General features: G+C 39.6%; 1 protein-coding gene across 4 annotated transcripts in view; it reads left to right on the forward strand.

Moving 5' to 3' along the window:
- Nucleotides 1-26,740, forward strand: part of JPH1 (junctophilin 1) — a 780,529-nt gene that overhangs the window by 565,012 nt on the left and 188,777 nt on the right. For all 4 annotated transcript variants that reach the window (XM_044067217.1, XM_044067215.1, XM_044067213.1 and 1 more), the window contains exon 4: nt 9,034-9,686. In XM_044067217.1, coding sequence (XP_043923152.1) covers nt 9,034-9,686 — 653 coding nt within the window. The remainder of the gene's footprint in view (nt 1-9,033; nt 9,687-26,740) is intronic.

Here is a 26,740-nt window from a genome sequence, read left to right on the forward strand (position 1 = left end):
CTTAAGCTTCTGAAATGCCTGATCACATGCTGGGATCCACACTACCTTATCTGGCCTGTTCTTTCTTGTCAGGTCTGTGAGGGGAGCAGCTATGGTACTCTAATTGGGAACAAGCTTTCTGTAGTACCCTGTTGTCCCCAAGAATGCCCTCACCTGTTTTTTGGTAGCGGGTGCAGGCCATGCTTGAATAGCTTCTACTTTGGCAGGTTCTGGCCTTATCTTACCACTCCCCACTCTATGTCCTAGGTAGGAGACCTCTGCCATACCCCCCTGACATTTGCTCGGCTTAATGGTCAACCCTGCCCTCTGTAGTCTGCCCAGCACCTCCCTGACATGCTGAAGGTGCTCTTACCAGGAATGGCTGTAGATAGTAATATCATCCATGTAAGCAAAGGCAAACCTTTCTGCTCCTGCTAAGATACGATCTACCAGCCTCTGGAAAGTCACTATGGCATTCTTCATCCCAAAGGGCATCTTTGTGAACTCATACAAGCCAAAAGGAGTCACAAAGGTTGACTTCTCTCTAGCACTGGGAGTCAAGGGCACCTGCCAGTAACCCTTGGTAAGATCAATGGTTGTAAGATACTTAGCCCCACCCAGCTGCTCTAGGGCCTCATCTGTCCTAGGCATGGGGTAACCATCCGACTCTGTGTGACTATTTAATTTCCTGTAATCCACACAGAGCATGTTGCTGCCATCCATCTTTGGCACCAACACCACTGGTGAGGCCCAGGGACTGTTGGACTCTTGAATCACCCCTAGTTCCAACATCTCCTGTACCTCTTTCTTCAGAGTCTGTTTGACTCTCTCAGGCAACCTATAAGGAGCCTGCCTGATAGGCCTTTGGGGTCCTGTATCCACCTGGTGCTGCACCAGGTGGGTGCTCCCTGGTTTCCTGGTGAACATGCCCCCAAACTCCTGCAACACTGCTCGCATTTCTTGAACCTGGGTAGGAGATAGCTGCTGGGACATTGCTACCCCTTCCACCGAGGTGTCAGCCCTAGCCTCACTGAGGAGATCAATCACAAGATCTCTCTCAGACTCCTCCTGCAATCCATTTCAAATGCTCAGCACAAGGACCTCCCTCTCATGGTAAGGTTTCATCATGTTAATATGGTACAATTTGTGCCTCTGCCGTCTGCCTAGCACTTCCACCATGTAGTTAACATCACATACCTTTCTTACCACCTTGTAGGGTCCCTCCCAAGCTGCTTGCAACGTGTCGTGTCTGACAGGAATGAGAACCGTCACCTGCTGCCCTACAGCATACTCTCTAGCATGAGTATTCCTGTCATACCACACCTTTTTCTGTTGTTGGGCTTCTGCCAGGGTCTCGGGCCAGGCCCATGAGTTTCCTGAGCCTTGTCCTGAGGTTCAGGACATATGCCCCAACAGACTCCTTGTGAGACTCACACTCACCTTCCCACTCATCTCGAATTAAATCTAGAGGTCCCCTCACCCTATGCCCATACAGCAACTCAAAGGTTGAAAAACCTGTGGATTCCTGGGAACCTCTCTGTAAGCAAACAATAGATGGGGCAAATATTTGTCCCACTCCCTGTTAAACTGATCTGCAAATGCCCGTAGCATGGACTTTATTGTAGAGTTTAACCTCTCAACAAGACCATTAGTCTGGGGATGGTAGGGGGTGGTCTTCATGTGCTTCACCCCACAGGACTTCCACAGACAAGGCAGCAGGTCTGACATAAAACTGGCACCTCTGTCAGACAGTATTTCCTTTAGGAAACCTACCCTGCTGAAAATCTCTAGAAAAGCATTTGTCACCTTCTCTGCCTCAGTGGAGGACAAAGCCACTGCCTCAGGGTATCATGTAGCACAATCTACAATCACTAGGATATACTGTTTCCTTGTGGAACTTGGGGTACTCAGAGGACCCAAAATATCCATAGCTTCCCTCTGAAATAGCTCCTCAATTACGGGCAAAGGCATCAAAGGAGCTCTCACCTTGTCTCCTGTTTTGCCTACCTTTTGGCACTGCTCAAAGGTCCTGCAGTACCCTGTTACATCTCTGGAAATTCCAGGCCAGTAGACGTTTTGCATAATATGCCACTTTGTACGTTTTATGCTCATATGACCTGCAAAGGGAATATCATGGGCTATGGCTAGAAGCGCCAGATGGTAAGCTCTAGGCACTACCAACTGCTGTACTCTCTCACCTTCTAGCCCCTCCTCCGGGGTCCACTCTCTGTACAGTAACCCTTTGTTCCAGTATACAGATTCCCCTTTCCCTTGAGAATCAGGTGCCTCCCAAGCTACCTGCCTCAGGCCTTGCAATGTAAGGTCTGAGAGCTGAGCCTGTCTCAAGTCTCTCCTGGTAACCCTTCCCAGCTCCCCTTCCACAGGAAGTCTGCCATCCTCTGACAGCGGTGCCTCAGTGTCAGCCTGGGTACTACTACTCGCCTCTACCTTTGCAGTTACCCTGTCCAAGGGTACATCTGTACCCACAAGCAGCTGTGGCTCACATTCAGTCCCACTGCTACAGTGTAGCTCACTCCCTGAAGTAACCAACTGAGCAGTCCTGGCTGCAAGTATGCAGTCTGGCTGGGTCTCCCCCAGGCTATCAGACCCACATGCTTGTCTCCTAGCCTTACTGCATGTAACTGCATAAGTACATAGTACTGCCTCATCCAAATTCTTCCCTCTTAGGACATCTGCAGGATGGTAGTTCCATACCACTGTTGTCTCGAGACAACCTACTATTGGCATTTTGTTTTTACCACTTACTGGCTCCCTCACCTTTGGTTTCCCACCTTGCCTCCGTATACATCTGTATGCCACATGACCCCACTGGCTGCATTCAAAACATTTAGCCCTAGCTCCTGGACATGTATCTGAACTAGTGCCTTCCCCTGCTACTAGCGGATTCTGTTGGGGCAGTCTGTGCTGCCCACCATGGGTTCCTTTAGTCCCATGAGCAGTACTGGGGGTCTATTTCCTGTGCAGGGCTGCCTTGCTTGCTAGGTATAGGTCTCCCTTCTTCCCCAACTCCTCTGAAGTAGCACACTGTCTGTCAGCTAACCAGTTCCTCATGTCATCAGGCAAAGTGCTAAGGGCTTGTTCCCTTACCAAAAGGTCTGGTAGCCCTTCAAAAGTGGTGACCTGACATCCACTCACCCAGCTATGAAAATAAGTGCTCAGTTCAGCAACATATTCACATACATTTTCATCTGCCTTGCATCTATGCTCACAAAACTTTTTCCTATACATTTCAGGTGTTAGCTTAAAACATTCTAATAAATGTCTTTTTGCAGCAGTATAATCAAAACAGTGTCATGCATTTTTGCTAAAGAAGTTACAGCTTTACCATGGAGTAAGGGGGTCAGGAACCGTACCCAGAGCCCTTGGTCAACTTCATACTGTTTACATACCCACTCAAACATATGAATGACGCTATCAATATTATCCCCTCTTTAAACTGTGTTAGAAATGTACTGACTTTTTGTGCTTCTGGGGTCCGATTAGTCCCTTCCCCATTACCTCCATGACTCTGGCGAAGAGTCAGCATTTCCCTCTCATGCCTCCTCTGGCGTTCATTTTCCTCAGCTTGTAGACTCCTCATTTTCTCGTCTGCTTCCAGTTCCATATGCCTGGCCTCCAACTCAAGTCTCTTTAGCTCTAACTGGATTTTTAAGTCCTCTGCAGAAAGGTTGAGCTGTTCATTCTCTGAGGATATTGTATCTCCACTGTCAGTCTGATTGTCCTCCCGGTTGCTGTTTTCTGATGCAGCTGTAACCAAGGCTGCTATCAGGTCTGCTTTAGTCAGGTTTCCATGTACCAGTCCCCTAGCCTGCACATCTCCACCAGCTGGCTCCTTGTCAGCTTTCCATACTCCTCTGCTGACATGCTGCCTGCTCAACCTGACTAACACTAAGCTAACAAAAGAAATAAAACAATTGTGATCTGAACTCTGAGTATACACTGCATGGCTGTTTTAGAGTACAAAACACTTTTAGAGATCACTGTACATAAGCTACAGGAATTCGCTTTACCTCACACCACTACAAGCCAATTAGTATGTGAAGTAGATCCCACCACTGTCACCACTTGTGACGACTGTGCCCTGGCCCAGCAATCAAGGAGCCTCAATCTTCACCACTAACACCAGGGAGGCTGTCTCATAGAAGAGAAAAGGATATCTAATACACACAATAAAGTATAATTTCCCTTAAGTACACACAGAGATCACAGTCAGTCTGGGGCTGGTTGCTCCTTTGCTCACCAGGTCCCCAATAAGACTCCCTACTGGCACAGTTATAGGGTCCAGGTCTCAGCCTAACTGTGCAAGCTAAAACCTCCAGTACCCTCTTTGTCCAACCAGTGCTTCGTGTCCCTGCCAAGTAGCTGGAATAACACACACACACTTTGAGATACGTATTTATACAACTTCACAGACACTCCTGGGAAAGGCTGACACAGATTCTCCAACTGTACCCCTTTGCCCAGACTATACGGTAGTAATTACTACCACCACCCAGTTAATAATATCAGCTACTAAAAGGCCCTTAAAAGGGTGTCCAGTTATTACTGTGCAATATTAATATCCAATGGTAGTATGACTAACAGTCAAGGCTTACTTTAGAGTGGCCTATTACAATAACCTCTATAAATATGCAATGTACTCTTGAGCTTATCTTTACATACATCAGCCACAGGTAGAAGGTTTTAAAAATATTTAATAATAAATAATTAAAACACAAGACAAAACTACTACACCACATAGATATCTAGGAGTTCAGAGATCACACAGAACTTAAAATAATACAGTAGGACAGGTCTGAATTCACAGAAAAATACCTAATTAATCTTCACTAGCTTTAACTATTCCTACAAGAAATCACAGTGCTAAAACTTACATGTGAGCACAAGGCAGAGTGCTAATAAGTTGGATGTCCAAAGTCAAAATGCTTTTTAGTCTCTTGTGAGAAATAGTATTTAAACATTACTAACAAACATGTCTCTAAGGCCCTTCCCAAATCACATCATTTTTGACACTTCGGTTTTCCCAGTATTCATATTGCATCATCTTAACACCTGGTCTGAGTTCTCAAGCCACAAACTGCATTATTTAGCAATCTAATACCTCCTCAGAAACTTACAACAATACAAGACATTTCAGATGTATATGCTATCAGAAACCAGAGCAATAAAGCACCTTCCACATCTAAATTCTAGTCATAAACTTTAGCCTTAAAACAATGGGCATGGAATCTTCATCCAGCTGCCCTGGAGCCGAATTCTAACATGAAAGGGTGCAACATGCTTCACTGGGCCAGTAGAGTGCAATGTTTTCACATATTTTGCAGTTCCACATTTCACAGTATTCTTTACACTCAAGAAACATGCCTGTATTTTACATTTATTTACAAATGTCAGAATTATATATCAAATTCTATTTGACTAGGCTGGCAGCCTTCGCCCATCTCTCCTCAATCGTCACACTTGCATTCAGTGGGTCTACTTGGTTAGCAAATGTACACGTGTATTACGTATAAATAAATAAATGAAAAGCTGTACCATAAGGTCTTTCTGTCTGAGTATTATATAATTTATACATAGAAAATTATTGTAAAATTCATATAAAATTATATGTGTACTGCAGTTAGGATGAGTGTGGTTCCTTGAGTAGTAATGATAGCTTCTGCATGGTTCCACCAGCACAGAAACATTGAAAACTACTGGTCTAAGGTATTGCACCTTATGAAGATTGGCGCAGACTTCCCTGTAGACACCAAGAAAGAAGAGTTAGTGCATCAGTTGAGCATCTCATGACTACATTTGCGATGATAGCAGGTGGTGAAACTGCTTTATATTATAACTTGTTTAGTGCCACGTCACTGGAGTAGCACAAACATTTGAATTGAAGGAGCCCAGAATATGATACCCCATCCACTTACACTTTACCTCATAATACAAAGGTCTCTCTGCATTAACATAAACCCATGTCTAGAACTGTATACTTTTTATAAATTATAACAAGAAAAGACATCTTTTAAGTTTTAATAAGAATAGTTGAGAGAATATGAGGTCTGAGTGGTTTTGTGCTACTAATTTCATTTTATGAGTCTCCATTTTCAGTGTATTTATATATTCAGTTGTTAGGCTGTCTGTGGGGCAAAAAGAGTCTTGAATTAAAATCTACACAAGTACTTTTAAATATGAGAGACACCCAGAATATTGCATACAAAGGGATCAGGATCAGTTATGTATAGTGATAACATTTAAGTATCTAATGCGTGTGTATCATTTAACCCTGGGGTCTTCTACTCTACCCCACCCTTCTGTCTGTCTCATTTTTGGCTTTTATTTTCTTTTACTTTGAACAACTGTAATGTTTAATACAGCTGCAGTAACTTTTTGTGTTACATATATAAATATTGTTTTAGTTCCCTAATTTGGAGTGTAAAAAAACAGATGCTAGAGCATACCAAGAAGTGAATATCGGTAATACCATGAGTCCTCACATTACATGCAGACAGACAAACAAACATAAAAACTTGCTGACAGAATATCCATGGCCTATCATACCTGTCTGATTGTTGCATCTAGCCCCCATGCAGCTGCTCCACCCTTTCTCTGTTGCATCTGTACCAAGCAAAACCTAAACCCATCTATTTCTCAGTGTCCTTTGGGAGTGCATTCCATAGGGTTACCACCCTAAGCTGCTTTTGATGTCTTGACTCCAGTGCCCCCTCCAGCTTTACTTTCTTTTTTCTTTCTCCCTCTTTCCTATCGAAATTCACCCCCACTTGTCCCCTGACAGCGTGTGCTTATATCACATTCCCATTTCTCACATGCCAGTCACTCAGTCTTTCTACATAGTTCAGCCCTTCAGTTCCTTCCTGCATGTCGCTGGCCCACTTTTATACAGTCTCTGCTGGCCCTGTCCTCCTTTCTCTATAGGGCTTCAAGAACCAGATGATGTAGTATTCCATTTGTTGCTTTACTTATGACCTGCACAGTACGGCACCCCATAGGCCTTAGCCAGTCCCCTTCTAACTGGTCTTCATGATTCGCCTTGGAGATGATGACTGTAAGACCAAGTTAGTTGCTGTAGCTGTCCCCACTGCAGTTATCTGTGCAATTTCTTGAAGGAATACATCTGACTACTCAGTCTAAATTCTGGAGCTTTCACAGGCATTACCTGTGACCATAGCTCCTATTGCTTGATGTCTGACCAGCATCTAGCTTATAGGAAGGAAACACTTGCATTATAAATCAGTTCTTCTTTGCTATATAGAAGCAAGAACCTGTCTGTCTACTGTCCCACTAGTGTCTTCCGAATGACTTCCAGAGAACAACAGATACCCACTCTTGGAGCTTAAAATTGGATTTCTTATTACTATTGTAATTCCATTTATGACTTTTCTCGCTTTTGACTGTAATAGTTGATTTCATAAACTGACATTTCAGAATTTTCTGAGTTCTGTGTTATTTTTAAAAAAGCATTCTAAAGTGTGTGTGTGTGTGTGTGTGTGTGTGTGTGTGTGTGTGTGTGTGTGTGTGTGTGTGTGTGTGTGTGTGTGTGTGTGTGTGTGTGTGTGTGTGTGTGTGTGTGTGTGTGTGTGTGTGTGTGTGTGTGTGTGTGTGTCTGCGTGGTTGTGTACACTTGTACATGCTTGGAAGGCAAATGCCACCAAAAGACTCACAAATATTATTATGCTACTGTTATTATTATTATTATTATTATTATTATTATTATTATGCTCATATTTAGTTTGGATGAGTTTCGAACTAAACTAGATTAGTTTTTACCTAGAAAATGAAGGACTCAAGCCCAGAATGTAAGGGTTGAAGTAGGTTAGCTGCTCATATCTTTAACTTTCTGAGGCAAATTGCTTAATGATTTAAAAGCCTCCTTGCTTTCTTTTGGAGTAACTTTCTTCTCTGTTGCCTTCTTATATTAAATAAAGCAACAGTTTATTGTATTGCATGATAAAAATCATAATTAGTTTCTAGGAAATCACAAACACAGGTTGTCTTGGTTTTGTACATTGTATCTGTGCCATTTATTTTGTTGCATAGTATGGATAACTACTTACTAATCTGTTAGTGGCAATCTTGTAGACTGACTCTAGGATGACATGTTAAGTGTATTATGATCAGATAGACCAAGAAAAATTTAAGTCTGTGTTATTGCTGGAAATGCTAGGAGTCTGAATTCCACTTGAGTTTGCAAAAATAATTTCATGTTTTATTCATATCCTGGTATTATTTAGATGGCCTAGCTCCCCCACACTCTGCATGCATCCTGTTACATAATATATTCAATGCCAAGGTTAATGCACCTCAAAGAAAGAGAAATGTCCTCACTTTCAGTGAATCTCTGTTTTACTGTGTTTACACTCACCGTGACTTTCACACTAATGGTATTTACATAGAGTATATAGTACATAAGCATTTTACCTTTTTTTCATTTGCTAACCATGCAAAATCATTGAGCACAAGTGTCTCTTTTCAGAGGTTGCCAGGGATTACTGTCTGGTTAGGGATCTTGTTCAGAGTAATGTAATTTGCACGTGGAATTTGAAGGACTCAAACCCAAAACTGCTGGTGTTAACAACTCATAGCTTTAACTTTCTGAGCTAAACTGCTAAACAGCCATTTGAAAAAAATTCCACATAAAGATAACATTCATTTAGAAGGAGGTTTGCTTTCCTTTAGTTTGTGTTCTTTATCTGCTGGGTTATGGAATGGAATAACTCAATAATTAAAAGACCAGTAGAACTGCTTTTGATTTGAACTGGTGGCTCTGGGAGGATTTGAAATATGTGTATTGGTTTACCAGTCTGGACTATACTCATTAAAGTTCAGAATGCTTAAAACTACTTTAAGTAATATTTTCTTAAAATCAAGTTGCTTGTTTTTGTGGTCTTAGTGTACATTATTTTTGTGCAAGTAATTACAAAAAGTTGCGGAAATGCAAAAACATACTTCTGTCATATTGCATGAATTTCTTTAGCTGCTTAAGTAGACCATTGTTTTTGTTTCATGATTTTTGTTTTTTAATTGTAGGTCTCGATTACATAAAACAGATGTTTCATGATGCTGTAGAAGTGAAGGAGGTCCCAGAACAGAAGGTTCAAGAAAAAGTTGAAACTCCAGGAAAAGACAGCCCTCATTTTTATCGAAAAGGCACAACTCCTCCAAATACTCCAGAAGAAAGTCCACCTTCATCCCCTATTGTTCCCCTACCAGCAGAGGATAAAAGGAAAAACTTTAGCTCTAGCAGAAGCGCCAGTGCAGAGTTAAAGAGCACATCTGAAATGCAGACAGTTATCAAACCCTTACCAAGAAAAGGATCTGTGAAGTCTGAGGTAGCTGTAAAGCCTCCATTAAAACATTCAGTCTCTCACAATCCAATTAGTCCAGGCAATGGAGAGTTGCATTCTCAGTATCACAGTTACTATGTTAAAGCTCAGACTTCACTGGCGCGAGAAGAACCAGAATATGATAGCCATGACCTTTCTCCTAGTGAACTGGCTCGCCTTGTGCCAACTCAGAAGCAAACACCTGGGCGATCAGCAGCTAGTAAGTCTAAAGCACTTGCCAAAGAAAATGAGCCTGAGCCAAAAGTGAAGAGAATGGAAATGAGTGCACCAAAGAATAAAGCACAAGAACTCCTCCGAGACGAGGAGGATGCATCTGAAATGGTACAGAGCAATGCGGTAAGCAGTGCACAACTCTGAAGTACTGATTGCATGTGTGTGTGTGTGTGTGTGTGTGTGTGTGTGTGTGTGTGTGTGTGTGTGTGTGAGTGCGTGTGTGCATGTGTGCGTGCGTGTGTGCGTGCAAGTGTGCGAGTGTGTGTGTGTGTGTGTGTGTGCAGGCACACGCGTTTCTGTGATATATGGAATGTCAGTGGTAAATGATGTTGGAAACTGAAATAATTTCCAAAGCCTGCTATATTTATTCACCATCTAACACATATGACAAAAGACTATGGATTTTAATCCTTTTGACTTTTAGAGAGGAGTTGTTACACATTTCTGTTAATTTGTGAATAAGTCATTCAAGTCCTACCAAACACCTCCCCATCTCAATTCTGCAGTTTAACACTGTTCATAACTGTACAATGAACCATCAGTGGCAGTTAAACTTACGGTTTTGGCAATGGAATTTCCTCACATTGCAGCACATTACAAAATGTCTGGTTTTAAGATTTATTCTTGTACTGTGTAGTAAAATAATAAAAAGCCGTAAGAAGACCTTTGATTTATTTGCTTCTTTTACAAAGCGTCATGGTTGATGTCATTCCGTATCATTGTTGCAGTATTTTTCACAGAAGGGATCTCCTGCCAAGCATAGTCCAGCATCTGTCCAGTATACCAAATACTTCAGATCTTATAGGCACCATACATCACCGATATGCTTCTCACGTAGGGCATAAAGGTAACATATGAACACAAATACTTAAAACTTATTTGCCGTCAGTCTGAATGCCATTATTGAATATTGATCTGAACACCTTCTTGCAGTTCTGGTTACCAAGCCATCTTCAGATAAGTGTCCCATTAGGGGTTCTTTTGTATTCTTTCCATTTTGTTGTTAGTTGTGTTCCTGTCATCCAAGAATGGAAAATTTAAGTGTGCAAGGCAGATTCCCCATGAAGACCATCACAACCAGTGTCTTTTTGCCCAGGCATTTCCAGTGACCATATGCAGTGCTCTGGCTGTCAAACATTTGTCTCTAAGATGCTCTGTAGTCACTTGTCTTCCCTCTCGATATACCTTGAGAACCACTGTCTTAAATTGTTGGATCAGAGTGCTATGGCAGAGTCCTCCTGTTCTGAGGGACAGCAGTTTTCTAAGAAGAAGGCCAAAATGTCTAGGCCTGATCCTGTTGCTGCCCAGCCTCCACCAGATGTCCCTCCAGAAGCTACTGAAAGCCCTGAAGATGATCCCCATGGAAGAATTATCCTTCAAGGATACTATTGCTCCTTTAATGGAGCAGTTTAAGTGGATTGCTCCCAGGTCTGTGACATACAAAAGCGGTACTATGAGTTTTACAAATGGAGTTACCTAAGCCGTCTGCAGTTCCCCCTGTTTTGGCAGCTCTTTGGACACTTTTTCTGCTGCCTGTGTAGCTGTTGACTCTCAGCCTCCAGCCACTAAGAAGCCTGATAGGTTCTATAAGGTACCTGAAGACTACAAGTTTTTGCTTGTGTCCTTCTGCTGATCCTTCTTTAGTTTCAGTCTCGACTGATAAGCCTTCTAAAGTTTTGCTCTCCACTAAAGTCCTTCAGATAAGGATAGTAAACTTATGGAAAGGTTGGGTAGAAAAGTGTATGCTCCTGTCATTTTGTCTTTTTGGGTTATTAGTTACCAAACCCACATGATCAAGTATGTCTTAACTGTCCCTTCTCAGGTAGCTAAGGTTGTGTCTGATATTTCTGTCTCTGAAGGGAAACTTCAGCTTTTTCCCTGCTTGTGACCACTTCCCAGGTTGCTTGTCACTCAGTGCCACTGATGCCTCTTCCAGAGCTACTGCTATTGACTGTGTGATGAGGCATTACTCTTGGCTTTGACTTCAGGTTTTGCCTGATGATATTAAAGCTAAACGTTTGGATGCTCCTATGGATAATAAAAATATTTTTGGGACAGCTGCGTTTGACCTGTTCAGGTCCCTCCAGGATAAGTGTAAGGCCATGCAAGAACTCAACCATATTTATGTCTCCCCTATACCCAAATTTCAGAGGAATTGCACTTCTAAATCCAGCTTTGTCCATATGCAGACTCATCAGCCTCTCAAAGGTAGGAAGAGGTGTAGATGTATTCCTCCTGCTAACTCCACTCAGACTTCTAAATCTCAGAAGCTTTCCATTCATTATGCATCTAGTGCATGTCTCTATTTCACATGTTGCCTTCTCTTCTCTTCAAGCAGGTCTCCTTGTCTCACTGCTTTTCTCTATCTCTCCCAAATTGGCAACAGATCATCTCAGACTCTTAGGTGCTGTTTCTCATTTGTCAGGGATATTTCATGGTATGGAAGTCCCTTCACACATTTTCAGGCATCCCTTTTCCCAGAGGTTTTACAGTCCATTTTGGATCAGGGCACCATTCAACCTGTTCCACCCACCCAAGTGGGAAGGGGTTTTTACTCCAGGATATTTTTGGTTCCTCAGAAAGAGGGGACTTGGAGCCAATTCTGAACGTCTCTCTACAAAACACATTTCTCGAGGTCCATTCTTTCAGGGTGCTATCTTTTCAGATCTTTCTTTCCTCTCTTCCTTTTTTTCTCATTTGCAAGATGCAGACCATTTCCATGTTGTCTTCTGTTCCTGCTCCCATAGTTTTGTGTTTGACAGCCTTATTTCAGTCTTTCTACTCCCCCAAGAGTATTCACCAAATGCATTGCACCTGTCATTGCTTTTTGCAGGCTTCAAGGGATACAGATATTCTCTTATCTAGATGGCCTGCGTAATCAGGCTTCTTCTGCCAGCAGTCTTCTGCAAGATCTTCACTTTACCACTTGTCTTTTACAGAGTCTGGTGTTCGCCATCAATCTCAAGAAGTCAATCCTTATGCCCTCCCAAGGTCATATGTTTCTCTTTTGCAGGATTCAGATCATTCCCTTGTTAGCTTCTATTCCTGTTCCCAAGGTTTTGTCTCTTACAGCCTTCTTTTAGTCTCTTTTTTCTCTGTCCTGTGTCATGGCCAGGGAGTTCATCAGGGTTCTAGGATTTATGGCCTCTTCTCACCAGGCTTCATATAAGAAAGCTCCAACGGTACCTCAAATCAGGTTGACTTCAACATTGCCACCCTCTGGAGTCCTGCTCCTTTGCTTCTTATCTCAAAATCAAGTTACTTTGGTGGATTCTGCAACTCTCCGTCAATCCGGGACTACTCTTTCAATCCCAAATTCCTTCCCAGGAACTGCTCAGAGTGCCTCAGAGCTAGGGTGGGGTATTTGTTGTAGCCTTCTGAAAATCCAGGGTCTCTGGTCTCCTCATCAGAGATCATACCATATCAAAATAAAAGAGATGAGGGCTCTGCGTCTGGCAGTACAGGCCTTTCATTTTCCTTTTCTCCCCAGCCCCATGAAAATCTTCATGGACAGTACCACTGTGATGTGGTATGTCAACATGCAGGGGGTATGAGGTCACATCAGGTATCAAGTGACTCTTCCGGTAATTTACATTCCTTCAGAGTGCAATCTAGTGGCAGATTCACTGAGCAGTTCCACAACACAGGCTCACAAATGGATGCTTCACAGAGATGTGCATCTGGACATAGTTCATTCATGGGGTATTCCTCAGGTAGATCTTTTTGCCTTGCCCTCAGAACAGATAGCTTCCACTATTCTGTTCAAGAGTACCAAGTCTTCTGACTTGGAAATTGGATGTCCTGTCTTTTCCTTGGAAGGGAAGATTTTTAATACCTTTCCTCTCTTTCCCTGCTTTCATGAATTCTGCACAATATCAAGCAGGACTCCTCCCAAAATCTTGTTGGGGACTCCTGTTTGGCCCAGACAGCACTGGTTCCCCCTTCTTTTTCATCTGACCAAAGGCAGTCATCACAAATTATCTCACTAAGTGGATCTTCACACTCAAGATAAGAGAGCTCTTATCCATCCTCACCTGTCCACTTTTCAAGTGACACTGTGGGTGGTAAGGTTTTGATCCCTTTAAGACACTTATTTTCTGAGGATGTGCTTCAGGTTCTGCAGAAGGCCGGGAAACCCACTACCAGAAATCATATATAACTAAATGGAAAATATTTTCTGTTCGGTGCCTTTCTCTCAGTCAGGATCCCTTTTCAGTGGGGATTCCCTTGGTTCTCTCTTTTTTGTGTGATCTGTTCCATGCTTACTTGGCATATTCTTCATTTAAAGCTCACCTATCAGCAATCTCTGCTTATCTGCCCTTGAACCCTCCTTTGGCCTCTCGGTTTGAGGTTAAGCTATTTCTTAAACCTCAGGCCCCTGAGAAAGCCTATTCCTCCTCCTCCTCCTTGAGACTTCAGTTTTGTACTAAAAAGTGGCTCAGACTACTTTTGAACCTGTTAGTTAAACTTCCTTGCACCTTTGTACGTGGAAGACTGTTCTGCAGTTGGCTTTCACTTTTGCCAAGAGAGTGTCTGAACTTCAGGCTCTTGGGGCCATTCCTCCTTTTTTTTAATTTTTCATAGAGACGGGGTGTCTTTTCATACTAATCCTTCTCTTATGCCCAAGGTGGTTAATGAGTTGTCCCTTAATCAGTCTTCAGCTTCCTTCTTCTCTTCCTTCACTACAGTCTGCCAGTGAGAAGGTTTGGATAAAACAATTTTTTTTTGAAAGTCTGGGCAACTTTTTGTTTCTTTTCATCCCAGGACTTTTGAGTTTAGCTCTTTCTAAGCAAGCTGTCTCCTGGATTTCCAAGGCCACTTCCTTTTATTATTCTTTTCATTGCAAATGTCTTTTTTTGTCTGTAAAGGCACATTCTACTAGGGTGTGGCCTTTTCTGGTGCCATTTTCAGGGGTTTGTACAGCAGTTTCATCCATGAAGCTTCTGTTTGGTCATTTGTTCATACTTTTAGTAAGTATTATAAATTGGATGTTGTTTCCAGGGCCAGAGCAGGTTTTGCTAGGGCTAAGCTGCATGGTTTTGTAGAGGGCTCTTTGGTTTCTTCCTCCTCTCAGTCTTCCTCTTAACTCTTGCACTCTTCCCTCTGTAAAAATGCTGCAGCAGTGATATGAAAGGATGTAGTACAGTTGTGTAAAATCTTACCATAACAGTATATTCCATTCTTTTCACTACTGCAGTGTTTGGTTCCCTCCCTCCTACCCCCTCTGTCATAGCTCTTACCCCTCCATTTTGTTTCCCTCGTGCCCAAGGGACATTCTCTTCCTTTTTCTTCTCACCTTTTCCTTCTGGATGTGCAAGTTCTCCTTTCTCCCTGGAGGTGCTGTGTTCCTCCTGGGCCAACTCTGTTCTGCGTAGTTGTATTTGCATTTCACCTTTATGCCCTACATCCTATGTAAGGAGCATACATGTGACATACAGTGCCTGTAAAATTTAAAGGCTTTGGTATACTTGTCAGACATTGGGCTTTCCTTGGCAGGAATGGTCTTTTGTGAAGAATATTGCAACAGTGAAGAGAAAGACATCTACAGTTATGATTTGCATAACTTTACTTTCTAATTTATGAGGCAGAAGCTTCACCAGAATTAAAGAAGATAAAGCAGACGGAATGAATGGATAGACGTTTAGTGTAAACCATATGTATGTATAATATGCATCATTGCATTATAATTTCATGGGGTGCTAAGGGAACAACTTTTAGGGGGTGAAGCAGCTGCCACCGATACTAAAGGCCTGTATGTTGATCATGTAATCTTGTTTATTCTCAGTCTTTGGGCCATTCTTTCAATATTGCATGTGACAGTCTGAGTGGACAGAGTTAAGAGCTTTTAGGTAGTAGAGATGTTACCCTCAGGAGCAAACCCATTCCTACATTAATGTCCACTCATTTAAGACTGTGATATAAACTATTTTAAGTGACACTTCTTCGCTGTTGATGTCAGGGTACCTTCGTGCTACTGTTCGCAGATGTGAAATAATAGTTCGACCTCCTTAATGCACATGATGTAGTGGTGCCCTAGCACGAACAACTTCTGCATGAAATTATGCTACAGATCAAAGCTTGGATAGATTTGGATGGTTTTATTTCATAGGATCATAGGAAGTTACATGTCTGGGAGTTTATATTTTGAATTTTTTCCTAGGGAAATTTCTAAAAAGCATACATTTTTTTTCTTAACCTTTTCAGTGTGTGTTGCTGTATTGAAAATGTAGATGCTTTCTTGGATGTTGAGTATATCCATGTAGTTAAATGAGTTAATATTTAATGTCAACGCAACTCAAGTTTACTGGCTTTTATTACAGTCTAGAATGGCAAAGAAGACTGTTTGACAGAACGTTTAGATGCTGTGGTGTAGGGTTAATATGTGAAGACTCTCTTCCTTCTACTGATATTGCTGTGTTCCTTGTGAAATAAAGAATTTTACAGAGAAAGCAGTCCCCTTTAATTTGCTGTAGCCAAGCAGTTGAGGTGAGGCTATGACTAGGGCTGCTATGTCTAAAGTGTTTAAGTACTTCTGAGTCATATCTGCGTTGTATTTATTTGCTGCTGGTATGGGTTTTAAGAACATTTTAATGTTATCACATTGATATCAAAGTGTGTTTTGCCAAAATGATATTGTAAATAGGATTGAGTGGAACATGCACTGAGTAGGTCAGTTAAGGCCATGAACAAATACTGAAATATGAAAACAAGATCCAGAGTAATCCAGTCAGTCTTATGAAGTACTTGTGTGTACTGCAACTTGCAAGCTTTATAGATCTTTCTCAGAAGAATTCTGTACCCATCTGCAATGTATTTTATATGTTGCTTTATGTAACGTGAATTGGTGTGTTAAGTTAGAAAAGTGGCTTAGAAAATACGACTGAATACATCTGCTCATTCTAGCTTAAGCAATTTTCTGGAAAATAATGATTAACAGACAAATACTATAGCTTTACGCTGACTCATCAAAGGTTATGAAGTCTCTCATCCAGCTCCCAGTGCTAAAGCAGATGTTTTTTCTTCCTTGCTTTGACATCATCATCTACAGAGAAATTTGAGATTCCCACTCACAAAAACTATTGTGATGGAATCCAACGTGTCATATAGGATGCAATATTTCTTCACTATTACTGTACTTTGCCAACGTGAGCCAGTATATAGTCCAGTATATAGATCTGTAAAGGAAGATAAAATGCACTTTGTGTGTTCCATTTCTAAAGGCCCACTTTTAATAGATCCTAAGTAATTCTCTTAAGGCTGTCACATATTTGTGTGTTTATTTCACATATCTGCCTTGCTATGTGACTGCCCACACTGGTTGAAAAAGAATAGCTAACAAAGTTAGTATACTTTCATTCAGAAACATTTTTTTTTTCTTTTTTTTTCTTCTTTTAACATTTATTCATCAGGTAAGTAGACTTGTGATGTGGGCCTTTGTAGGCCATACACTCTAAGATCTGATAAGTGTCTTGGCTCAGAATTTTAAAGTGGGGCTGTACCCCGGAACTTATGATATACAAGAATGGCTGATGCAGCATATCCAACCAACACCATCTAAACATTCATGCTGACCTTCTGAAATTTGATTTTCTTGAAAATAAGCCTTACAATTGAGCAGCTTGTTTCCAATGCTCAGAACAAAATGGAAAATCACTTGTTATTCCAGTGGAGGAGATCAGACTTCCTGAGGTTCTAGTAAGTTGTATTTTGAGTAACAATCACAGCTGGGTACTAAATCTTGGGGGGGGGGAGCAGACTACTGCCATTCACTTGTTATTAATGCTAACTCTAGTAGATTATCAAGAAATCTGCTGTGTGACCACATATTTTGTAGTTTGTTTAAAAGTCTCTGTCTTATAACACTTTCTTTATGTTTGCAGTAAGCTACATGGGTATAAGCCATAAAATCATTGCTCTGAAAAAAAATGTAAACTCTTTAGCAACATAATAATAAAAAACAGAGCTATGGAACTTTAAATTTGAAGTATTTCTAACATTCTTTACAACTCCTGGGCAGTTTCAAAAAGCATTTCATTTAAAACATCACACTCAATATTTTTCAAACATTTTCATAACTCTTAAGTAACCTGAGTTGAATAGTGTATTTACAATTATATTACACGTGCACACTTAAGTTATTCGGAGTTCTATATGTGTATATACATATTTTTGTCCCTCACCAACCTGCAAGAAAAAAATGTCATGTTACCTCTGAACACATATAGTTATTAAATAAACTTTTTAGCAGTTCTATGATCTTCTGGACAGTGGACTTTCATGATCAGCCTGGTCACTTGTTAAGCCACTATTTCAGGGCAAGGTTACTTGTATTAGCTGAAAAAACAGGCTGTGCAAAATGTATCAGAAAATGATCTCAAAAATGACCAATGTCTTCTGAAATAAATGTCTTTCAATGTTCACAGTTATCATCAGACCTTTGATGTCCTGAACAATGGTAAATGTTTTGCCTATTACTGCTTACTCAAAGAGATGCGACTGAGGAACCAGAGGGGAGGACCAGGTTACAAAAACTGGAATCACAGGGGGATGTCTCCTGGTGGAGGGTGTCCTCTCTGGCCTTCTTGTTCAGATCAGCCTTTCTGTTTTGGATTTTTGTTAAGTCACTTTTATTCATATGTTCATTTGACTTGACCCTTGACCCACTAACATATGTAATTATGTTTTAAAATAGGTGTTTAGACATCATGCTAGGTAGTGTTTCCCCCTGTGTTTGGATGTGTAGAACTTCTGTACCCTTCCTCTCAACATGTTTCTAAATGCTGCTTCCATAGTATACTGTTTGTATGTGGAGTCATATTGCTTTCCGAAAGATGACCATGCATTTCTTAGCCATGGCATTTATTTGGGGTCATATAGGACTTGTGCATTTCTGTGTTATTTACTGTGTTACACAAAATCGCTTGAATTCAAGGAAGGCCTGTTATCATATTTCACAGTTTCTCATATTCCAGCATTTGTAGAGTTATTTTGCAGGAACCAGTATTACTATATGAGGAGATGTGAATCTTGTGGGCCTCACTGTTTAAGTTGTGAATGTTCATTTTCATTAGAAATAAAAAAGTTTAAAAGTCTGTCCGATGCAGGACATGGGCCTTAAATATGTTATCACTGACACCAAATGTGCAACAGACAGGGATTACAGGTTTTGACAGTCCCACTACTTCCACCAATTAAATATCAAAAGGGTCGATCATTGGCCTTAAGCGCATGCAACAAAAGTGCACTAATGCCTCAAGATAACACCTGTGACACCCAAATAAGCTTTGCACCATGCAGCTAGAGACATGGCTCCCTAGGATTTGCCCCCTTAGTCTGAGTCCAGTACCCTTTAGTGTAGTCTTACCAACAGTAATCGAGTCTTTATACTATTTTTCAAATACGTTCATAACATTGTTGTGGGGGGGTGGCTATCTCTTCATTTATAGTATCTCCTTCTTTCATTCACAGTACATGCTACCACCAGCCAGAATACCCATGTACCAAGGTTTCAGTTACTAAACATTCTTCCATTGAGTTAACCAGTATAATAAATTATAGTATCATTCTGTCAGTCTCCCTGCAAAAATGGCGGATGCCTGCAATCACTACAGTCCAGTGGGGATACCTTTAAAAGCTAATCACCAGCCACAAGCTTTTATAAATGAAAGCAGTTTATTTTAGAGAAAATCTGGTAAAAACATATTGAAGGCTACTTAAATATATAAGCTGGTAATTGATTTTAAAGTGAAGAATTAGGAAAAATATTTTAAACATTTGGCAGTAGAATACCTCTAACTGCATCTAAAAGTCTTTCTACCACCATCTGGAGAAAACTGTAGTGTGTCTTATCAAGCCACAAAATATTCATTAGCTGCAGATAACATATAGGGAGATTGTTAAGGTTTTTACTTACTGTCTCTGGAAAAGAAAGCTATGTTTTCTATTTTTTTACAGTCCCTGTAAAAATACTTTGCGTTGTCATGTTTCAGTGGAGTTCATCAAGTCCATAATGTAAAAGAAATTGCAATATTCTTGATTCAGTTTTCTATGGAAGTTTAAATCAAATAGACCCAAAAATAAAAAGTAAAAACACGGCAGCCCTGCTTCAGTACTTCTGAGTCGTTAGTGCTCCTTTTTCACTTCTTAAGTAAATAGTGTGTGTATATAAGTGTCTATTTTATTTCTGTTAAACCAAGCTGTATATGTGTAAGCATTTTACTTCTGTTAAACCAAGATGCATAGAACACTCAGACATTCCATTCCAACATGCAGTAATTTAGCTGTTGATAGGAAGCAGTAAGTGTGGACATAGTAAGCTGTTCTGATTTACTATACATGACTGCCTTATTACTGAAAAGAGCACAAATAAGATGTTATTAGATGTGTTCATTTTAACAGTTTAACATTTAAGAAAATATACTCCACACAGCTTGACCTGGCCAAAGCTATTGACACATTTCCCCACTCAGGTATAGTAGAATAGTAGAAAAGCTGAATAACTGGGAATAAACCCTTCTGTCACCTGCTGGATTGCCGACTGGCTCACAGATAGGCCACAGATAATCAAAATCAGGGAAGTTACCTCCACAACCAGTCACTTGTGGAGTCCCCCTGGGTTCTGTACTGGGACATCTTCTGTTTGGCATCTACTTTTCTGAACTAAATCCAATACCAAAGCGCTCTGGCTGACTAAGTTTGCAGATTACTGCAAGCTAGGAGCAGTCATTGAATCCCCAGTTGACTTAGCCATCCTGTAGGAAGGTTTGTCCCAATTATATATCTGGTGCCAAAATCAGGGACTGAAACAAAATGCCAAAAATGCATTATTGTATCCTTTGGGAAGTCCTTTACCCCATGCAACTACCACTTTGACAATACATCCTTAAGAGGTGAACAAGTTGTTTGGGTTTTGGGAACTTATGTGAACAGTGACCTAACTTTTGACCAACATGTGTCTATTGTTGTAAAAAAGTCCTTCTAATTTTGCACAGCTTATAAACAAAGGGATTGCATTTAGATTTAGGGATGTCATTGTTCCCCTTTACTCAGTCGTCATTATGCCAGTCATTGAATATAATGCCCCCCGTTGGCATGTATCTGTCCAGACACATGCAACTACTGGAATGCCTATAGAGATACTTTACAAAAAGGATACAAGGCCTAAACCACATATCCTACATTGACCAACTTAAAGCCCTGTCACTATACTCAGTATCCTAGAGACAGCTAAGAGATGACTCGTGTCTGGCATACAAGGCATCCTTTAACCCAATACTGATGGATTTACTGCACATCAGCAAGTCAAATGGCATCAGAAATGCTCAGTCTAAGGATCTAAACCTCTTCTGCAACATACAACAAACTGGTTTAGAGAGACAGGTGTATCCTGCAGAGGATACCGCTGCTGTGGAACAGACTCCCAGTCCTCATAAAGTAAAGTTCATTCCTGTCCATATTCATATGCATCTTATGTCTATGGATGGGATACAGAAACTTTTCTCCAGGACTGTCCCCTGCACTACTACTAATGGACAGAGGCAGCTCCTAAATGCTTTATCCCATGCATAGGTCCCTTCAAATTATCTATGGTATAATCCCAGTCATTGTCATTAGGGGTAATGTGTAATTATCACCCATGGGATGGATAAGGCCAATCTAAAACCAAAATGGGATAAGTTATTTTGAGCACACAAAGGGAAATTGTCTGGGCTTAAAATGGCCCACAGGGGCATCTAGCCCAGTACTTACCTATGAACCTATGTACAACTCCTAAAAAGGCCCCTAAAATTCCTGTATTGACATTTGCTCAATTTGCTCAAGAGGATTACTGGCCTCAAACAGATGCCCTATGCAGCCCAACTGAAGAAACTCCAGCTGTACTCGGTTGTATACCACTTACTCAAAGGTAATCTCTGCCTGACATACAAGGCCATGTCCAACCCAGAATTGATGGACATGCTCCACCTAAAAAAAAAAAAAAATCCTCGAGAGCCACACGTTCTAGGGATCTAAACCTCATCACAATGATAAGTAGGACATGCTGGAGGAATAGATTCCTGTCCCAGAGACTCCCCATGCTTTGGAACAGGATTCCAATCTTTAGGCAGAGCCCCTCACTAACACTCTTCAAGAGAAACCTTGACGAGTGGATGGGAAACAGAAAATTTACCCTGGGGATCACTGCAGTGACTCTGCTGGACAGAGAAACAGGGAACTAATGGCTGTGCTAGACAGAGGCACAGGGGAACTAATCTAATGGGGCAGCGAAAGCCAACACATTCTGGCTAGGTTTACAGATGCCCTCGGGCAGATAGCGTAGTACTTACCAATGAACCTATGAACCTATGATTTAAGTAGTGTTGTTATTTGAACAGTACTAATCTTGGTTGGGTGATGTTATCTTAGCACAATAAACAGTATTTTTTAAATCTTTACTCTCAGTTCATTCTTATCTGGAAACAATATTTTTTTTTCTTGACCTTTATTATCAAGTATTATCAAGTTGAATTTCCTGGCATCCGCGGTGGTGCAGCGGTAGCATTGTTGCCTCACAGCAAGAGGTTCTCCCATTCAATTCTCAGCTGGAGTGCAGGGAGTGCCTTCTGTGTGGAGTCTGCATGTCCTCCCCACGGTTGGGTGGGTGTTTGAAAGACATGCGTAAATGGGCGTGCCTTCGTTGAAGGTTGAACGTCGAGCTGGCACCTCGGCGTTTGTGAAAATCTACTGCCAATCATTAGCGGACCGGAGTTCCGCTGTGGCGACCCCTAACCGGAAAAAGCCGAAAGACAACAACAACAACTATCAAGTTGAATTTCATGGTCAGTTTCAGTCTACCTTTTTCACTGTTCTTTTACAATTGTGGTTTGCCCCTTTTTAGTAATAATTTCCCATTTCCTGACCCATATTGTTACAAGTTTCATCTCTTTATGTCCTCAGCTTCTATGTTATCTTTGTATTTTGTCCCATGTTGTTAATGGAAAATTCTTTTCACCTGTTGATGCATTCTACATTTTCTTTCACAACATCAATCTCTTGTCAGTGAGAAGAATTTTGGGACGATCTACATAGTCATCTGCCACTTTCTCTTCACTGTCTCAGTTCTCCGTAGAACAGCACAATGTGCTGTTATGTAATCAGCAAGGTTTCTTTCTCCCATTTTGCATTTCACATTAAACTTAGAGGACTGCAGTATTAGTGACAATATTTATATTCTAAGCTGCGGTTTAGATTTGGGGTTTAAATATTGTCTCTTGTGAGATTAGCATAAACTACTGACCAAGTACACAGTGAAAATTTACAGACTTGTAAAATTGCTAGTCCTTATCTGAGGTAGGAAATACAAATGTTCTACTGCTTGCCCTTGTTTCCCGTAGTGAGTTTCCTTTTCCTACATCTGACAATGATCAGCTGACCTAACAGCTCCCTACTGAAATGTTAGCACTTGAAATGCTGAGTGCCTGAAATATAGACATTCGAAATCACAAATGCTGAGAAGTCAGGAAAACAAAACAAAACCCAGGAAAAGAGCACATCTCAAACATTTTTCTTCTCTGTTAAACTTACTTCTTTTTTGCAGGGGGTGACCCCCACCCTTACTCCTTGAACTTATATATACCAACTCTGAGTTTGCCATACATCAGGGAAAAATAAACAGTGTAAGAAATGGCCATCTTGGACTTACTATACATAAGTATATTTTTCTGCCATTCAGTTTTCATGTTTCAGGACTTACTCTAGCGGGTCCTAACATTTCAAATGGTTACTGACATAAACTATTACCTGTTTTCCATCCTGTATCTAAGTTCAGACTAGTCCAGGCCTACTGTAGATACATCAACTCATGGTATTGTTTGGCAGTGTGTATGTCAATGTTTGACACAACTTGCCTCTAAGATAAGGCCTTTCTTTAACTATTCCCGGCTTCTCGATATTTCGCCTGAAGTTTTTATTTTTTATTTTTTTCATAAGCTGTCAAAATGGGGCAGTTATGGAGTAAAGGGTTTAATAAATCTTGCCCTGTAGTTAGCTATATGTTGTAAGCCTATTTCTTCTTTGGCGTTTGTAGGTGGTGACAGTTTATATATGAATCATACTTTACAAATTCAAGTGGAATCCTATTCCATGAGAACATGACGCCATAAAATTCAAGTACACTTTTATAAATTAATGTTTTCCCCTGTGCAGGTTTAGCTTGTTTTCTCTGTGCTGAGCACATTTCTTGACATTCTGTCTTGTTCCTTAATGCCTTCCTGCTGTGGGTGTTTGGATTCATGTTCATGTACTGATACTATAATCTAGGATACGTTGGATACTGTACTCCTCAAATGCCTTTATTTTTATTTAATTGATTACTGGTTAGGCAAACTTATCTGGTCTTTTTCATTCATGACTTGTGCTTACTACGGAGTGCTCACAGAAGAGTACATTTAAAACTGTTATACATTATAGCTGACAAGCAGAATCTTTTTTTTTTTTATAACTTTATTTTTATTGATTTTCACAAAAAACGTAAACTTTTCTACATCATTTATACAATTAGAACTTAATACAAGTATAGATAATATAACTATAAATAACAAAACAATGTACAATGCCCATAACATTAATCTACTTCAATTAAAATTCTTACATTTTATCCAGTAACTTTTTAAGCTTCATCCAAGATCATTTCTTTTGTGTTATTCTTGATGTTCTTGAAGCAAGAGTTAGAAGTTCTCTATTACATACAGTTTTGGCCAACAATAGAAACTCAGAAAATAAAATAACTTTTTTGCTTTTCCAGTTTATAGTAATACTTTTCATTGCTATTGCCAAGAGACCAAAGAAGATGCACTTGTGTTTTTGGGATATATTCTGGTATCGGAGCATTAAACAGTAACAGCGAGTCTGAAATTATACATTTATCCGACCACAATGCCTTTGTAAAATCCCTGCCAGAAAGGAGTGACAGTTCTGCATTCGAGGAACATATGCATCCAGTCTGCACATATGTTTTCATCACATCTCCAACAATTATGACTAGTATTATTTGACATTATAGCTATTTTTGTGGGGTGAAATAGCTTCTATGAATATATTTCCATGTAAAAATCTTCCAATAAGGGGATGATGTGTGATTAACTGATTTGAGTATTAATGTTTTATCATTTTCAGTAAAATTAAATGTATTTGTTTTTTCCACGTAGCTCCATAGAGAGTCCTCAGGTAATTTTAAATCAGTTCTTAGTACTTTATATAACTTAGATAATGAAAATCCCAAGTTATGATTTGTTGAGTTTAATTCACATAAAAAAGAAATGATTTTAGGTTGTAAAGAAATATCGGTCACTTGATTACTTTTAAATTCATTTATTAGGTATTCTCTGTAAGTTTGAATGTTTAACCAATTATTTTGATTTATATTGTATCTGGCTATAAGACTGTTTGCTTTGTATACATCATTTGTGCCTAGTAGGAATTGGTGCCAAAAATGTAGACCATTACCCTTCATCTCCATTATTTTCTTCATATTAAATGAGTCTAGGCAATTCTTTGTGTGCGCTATGGGGAATATTAGGATTGGAAGGTGTCTAGCCAAATGGATTTTGTTTATTATTCATTTAAAATTGTTTAATATATAATTAATACAATATGGTAGTTTCTCATTTTTATTCTCTTTATATACTAAGTCTTTTACCACTAAAAATATTTTATTATTTTCTGTAACTATGTCATCATTTATTGCTTCATCTGTATCAGACAATAAAATAGTTTTATGTAAATTTTTCCAGTTTGATGTATATTTGTGACTTAACCATTGACTCATAATGTGGAATATAACTGAATCTGTATAAAGGTCTAGGTTTGGGAACGCGATTCCACCTTTTTCCCACTCTCTGTAATGCCAATCATATCGTATTCTTGGCTTTTGTGGAAACCATAGAAATTTGATTAAAAGCGAGTTAAGTTGTTTTATTGTTTTTTTAGGAGGACTGATAATTAGGGCTTGAATAAGAAACAGGAAGTTTGGAAGAATACACATTTTTATTAAAGATAATTTCTTTTCGAAAGTAAAGAATATTTTATTCCATTTGATTAAGTGCTCTTTAACCGCATGTATTAAGTTTTTATAATTTATTTGTGTGGTTTCTTTCCAATTTGGTTTTATATCTATTCCTAGATACTTAAAAGAGTATTATTTTCCCAGTTAAAGTTACTATGTTTTCTCAATTCCGCATTCATTTTTTTATTCAGTAGTAATGTTTCAGTTTTATTTCTATTAATTTTTAAACCTGAGATTTTTTCAAGCTGTCCTAATGCGTTTATGATGTAATTTATTGAGGAATCTATATTTCCAATAGTTAATATGATATCATCAGCGAATAATTGTATTTCGGAAGTATAGTTTGAATTAACAACGAAGCTAGTTATATTATTATTATTTCTTATGCAGTTTGCCAATGATTCCACTGTTAAGGCAAATAGCAGAGGTAAAAAAGCAAACAGGTCCACCACAGGAATAGAGTCACAATAAGGCTAAAACCACTGGAAAATGTAGGAAGCAGTTTAATCCACGACTGAGCGCTTTCACCAGAAACCTGGTATCATCAGAGTCAAAAAACAATTTATACACACCCAGCAAGTTCTTATATACAGTAGAAAAAACAATGAATCAATTACCATTCCTTAATTGATGAAACATCCTTAAAGGTGAACTAGGCAGAAACCAAAAACATTTTTAAAAAAGCATGTATATGAATCAGTTCATTAATCTAAACAAATATAAAATGAATATACACAAAGGTAAATATAAAAATATAAGAATGTAAAAAATATATATGTATAAATATACTTCATAACTTAATAACAAACCTAACCTAGCTAGAAATATGAATCACAAAATATAAAAATAGTTGAATGAATTTGAAATGTATGATAATGGTGTTATTCAGAATATAAACAGTAATATAACAAATTCAGATGCTTGATGTTTCCTAACAAAGAGCTAGTCAGTATAGTTGTGACAATGCAACATGGACTTGTTGTTACTGCAACCATCAAAAAAATATATATATATAGAACTTTATATTAGACAGTCATCCAATAAGTAAATTCTAATCTAAATCAAATTAGATCTGAATTTTAACAAAGGTTTTAAAGAAATACTTTCATTGATCCCCGGATGTTTGGTAGCATTT

Source organism: Protopterus annectens, chromosome 3.part1 (genome assembly GCF_019279795.1).
Source record: "Protopterus annectens isolate FY-2018-M chromosome 3.part1, PAN1.0, whole genome shotgun sequence".
Taxonomy (NCBI): Eukaryota; Metazoa; Chordata; order Ceratodontiformes; family Protopteridae; genus Protopterus; species Protopterus annectens.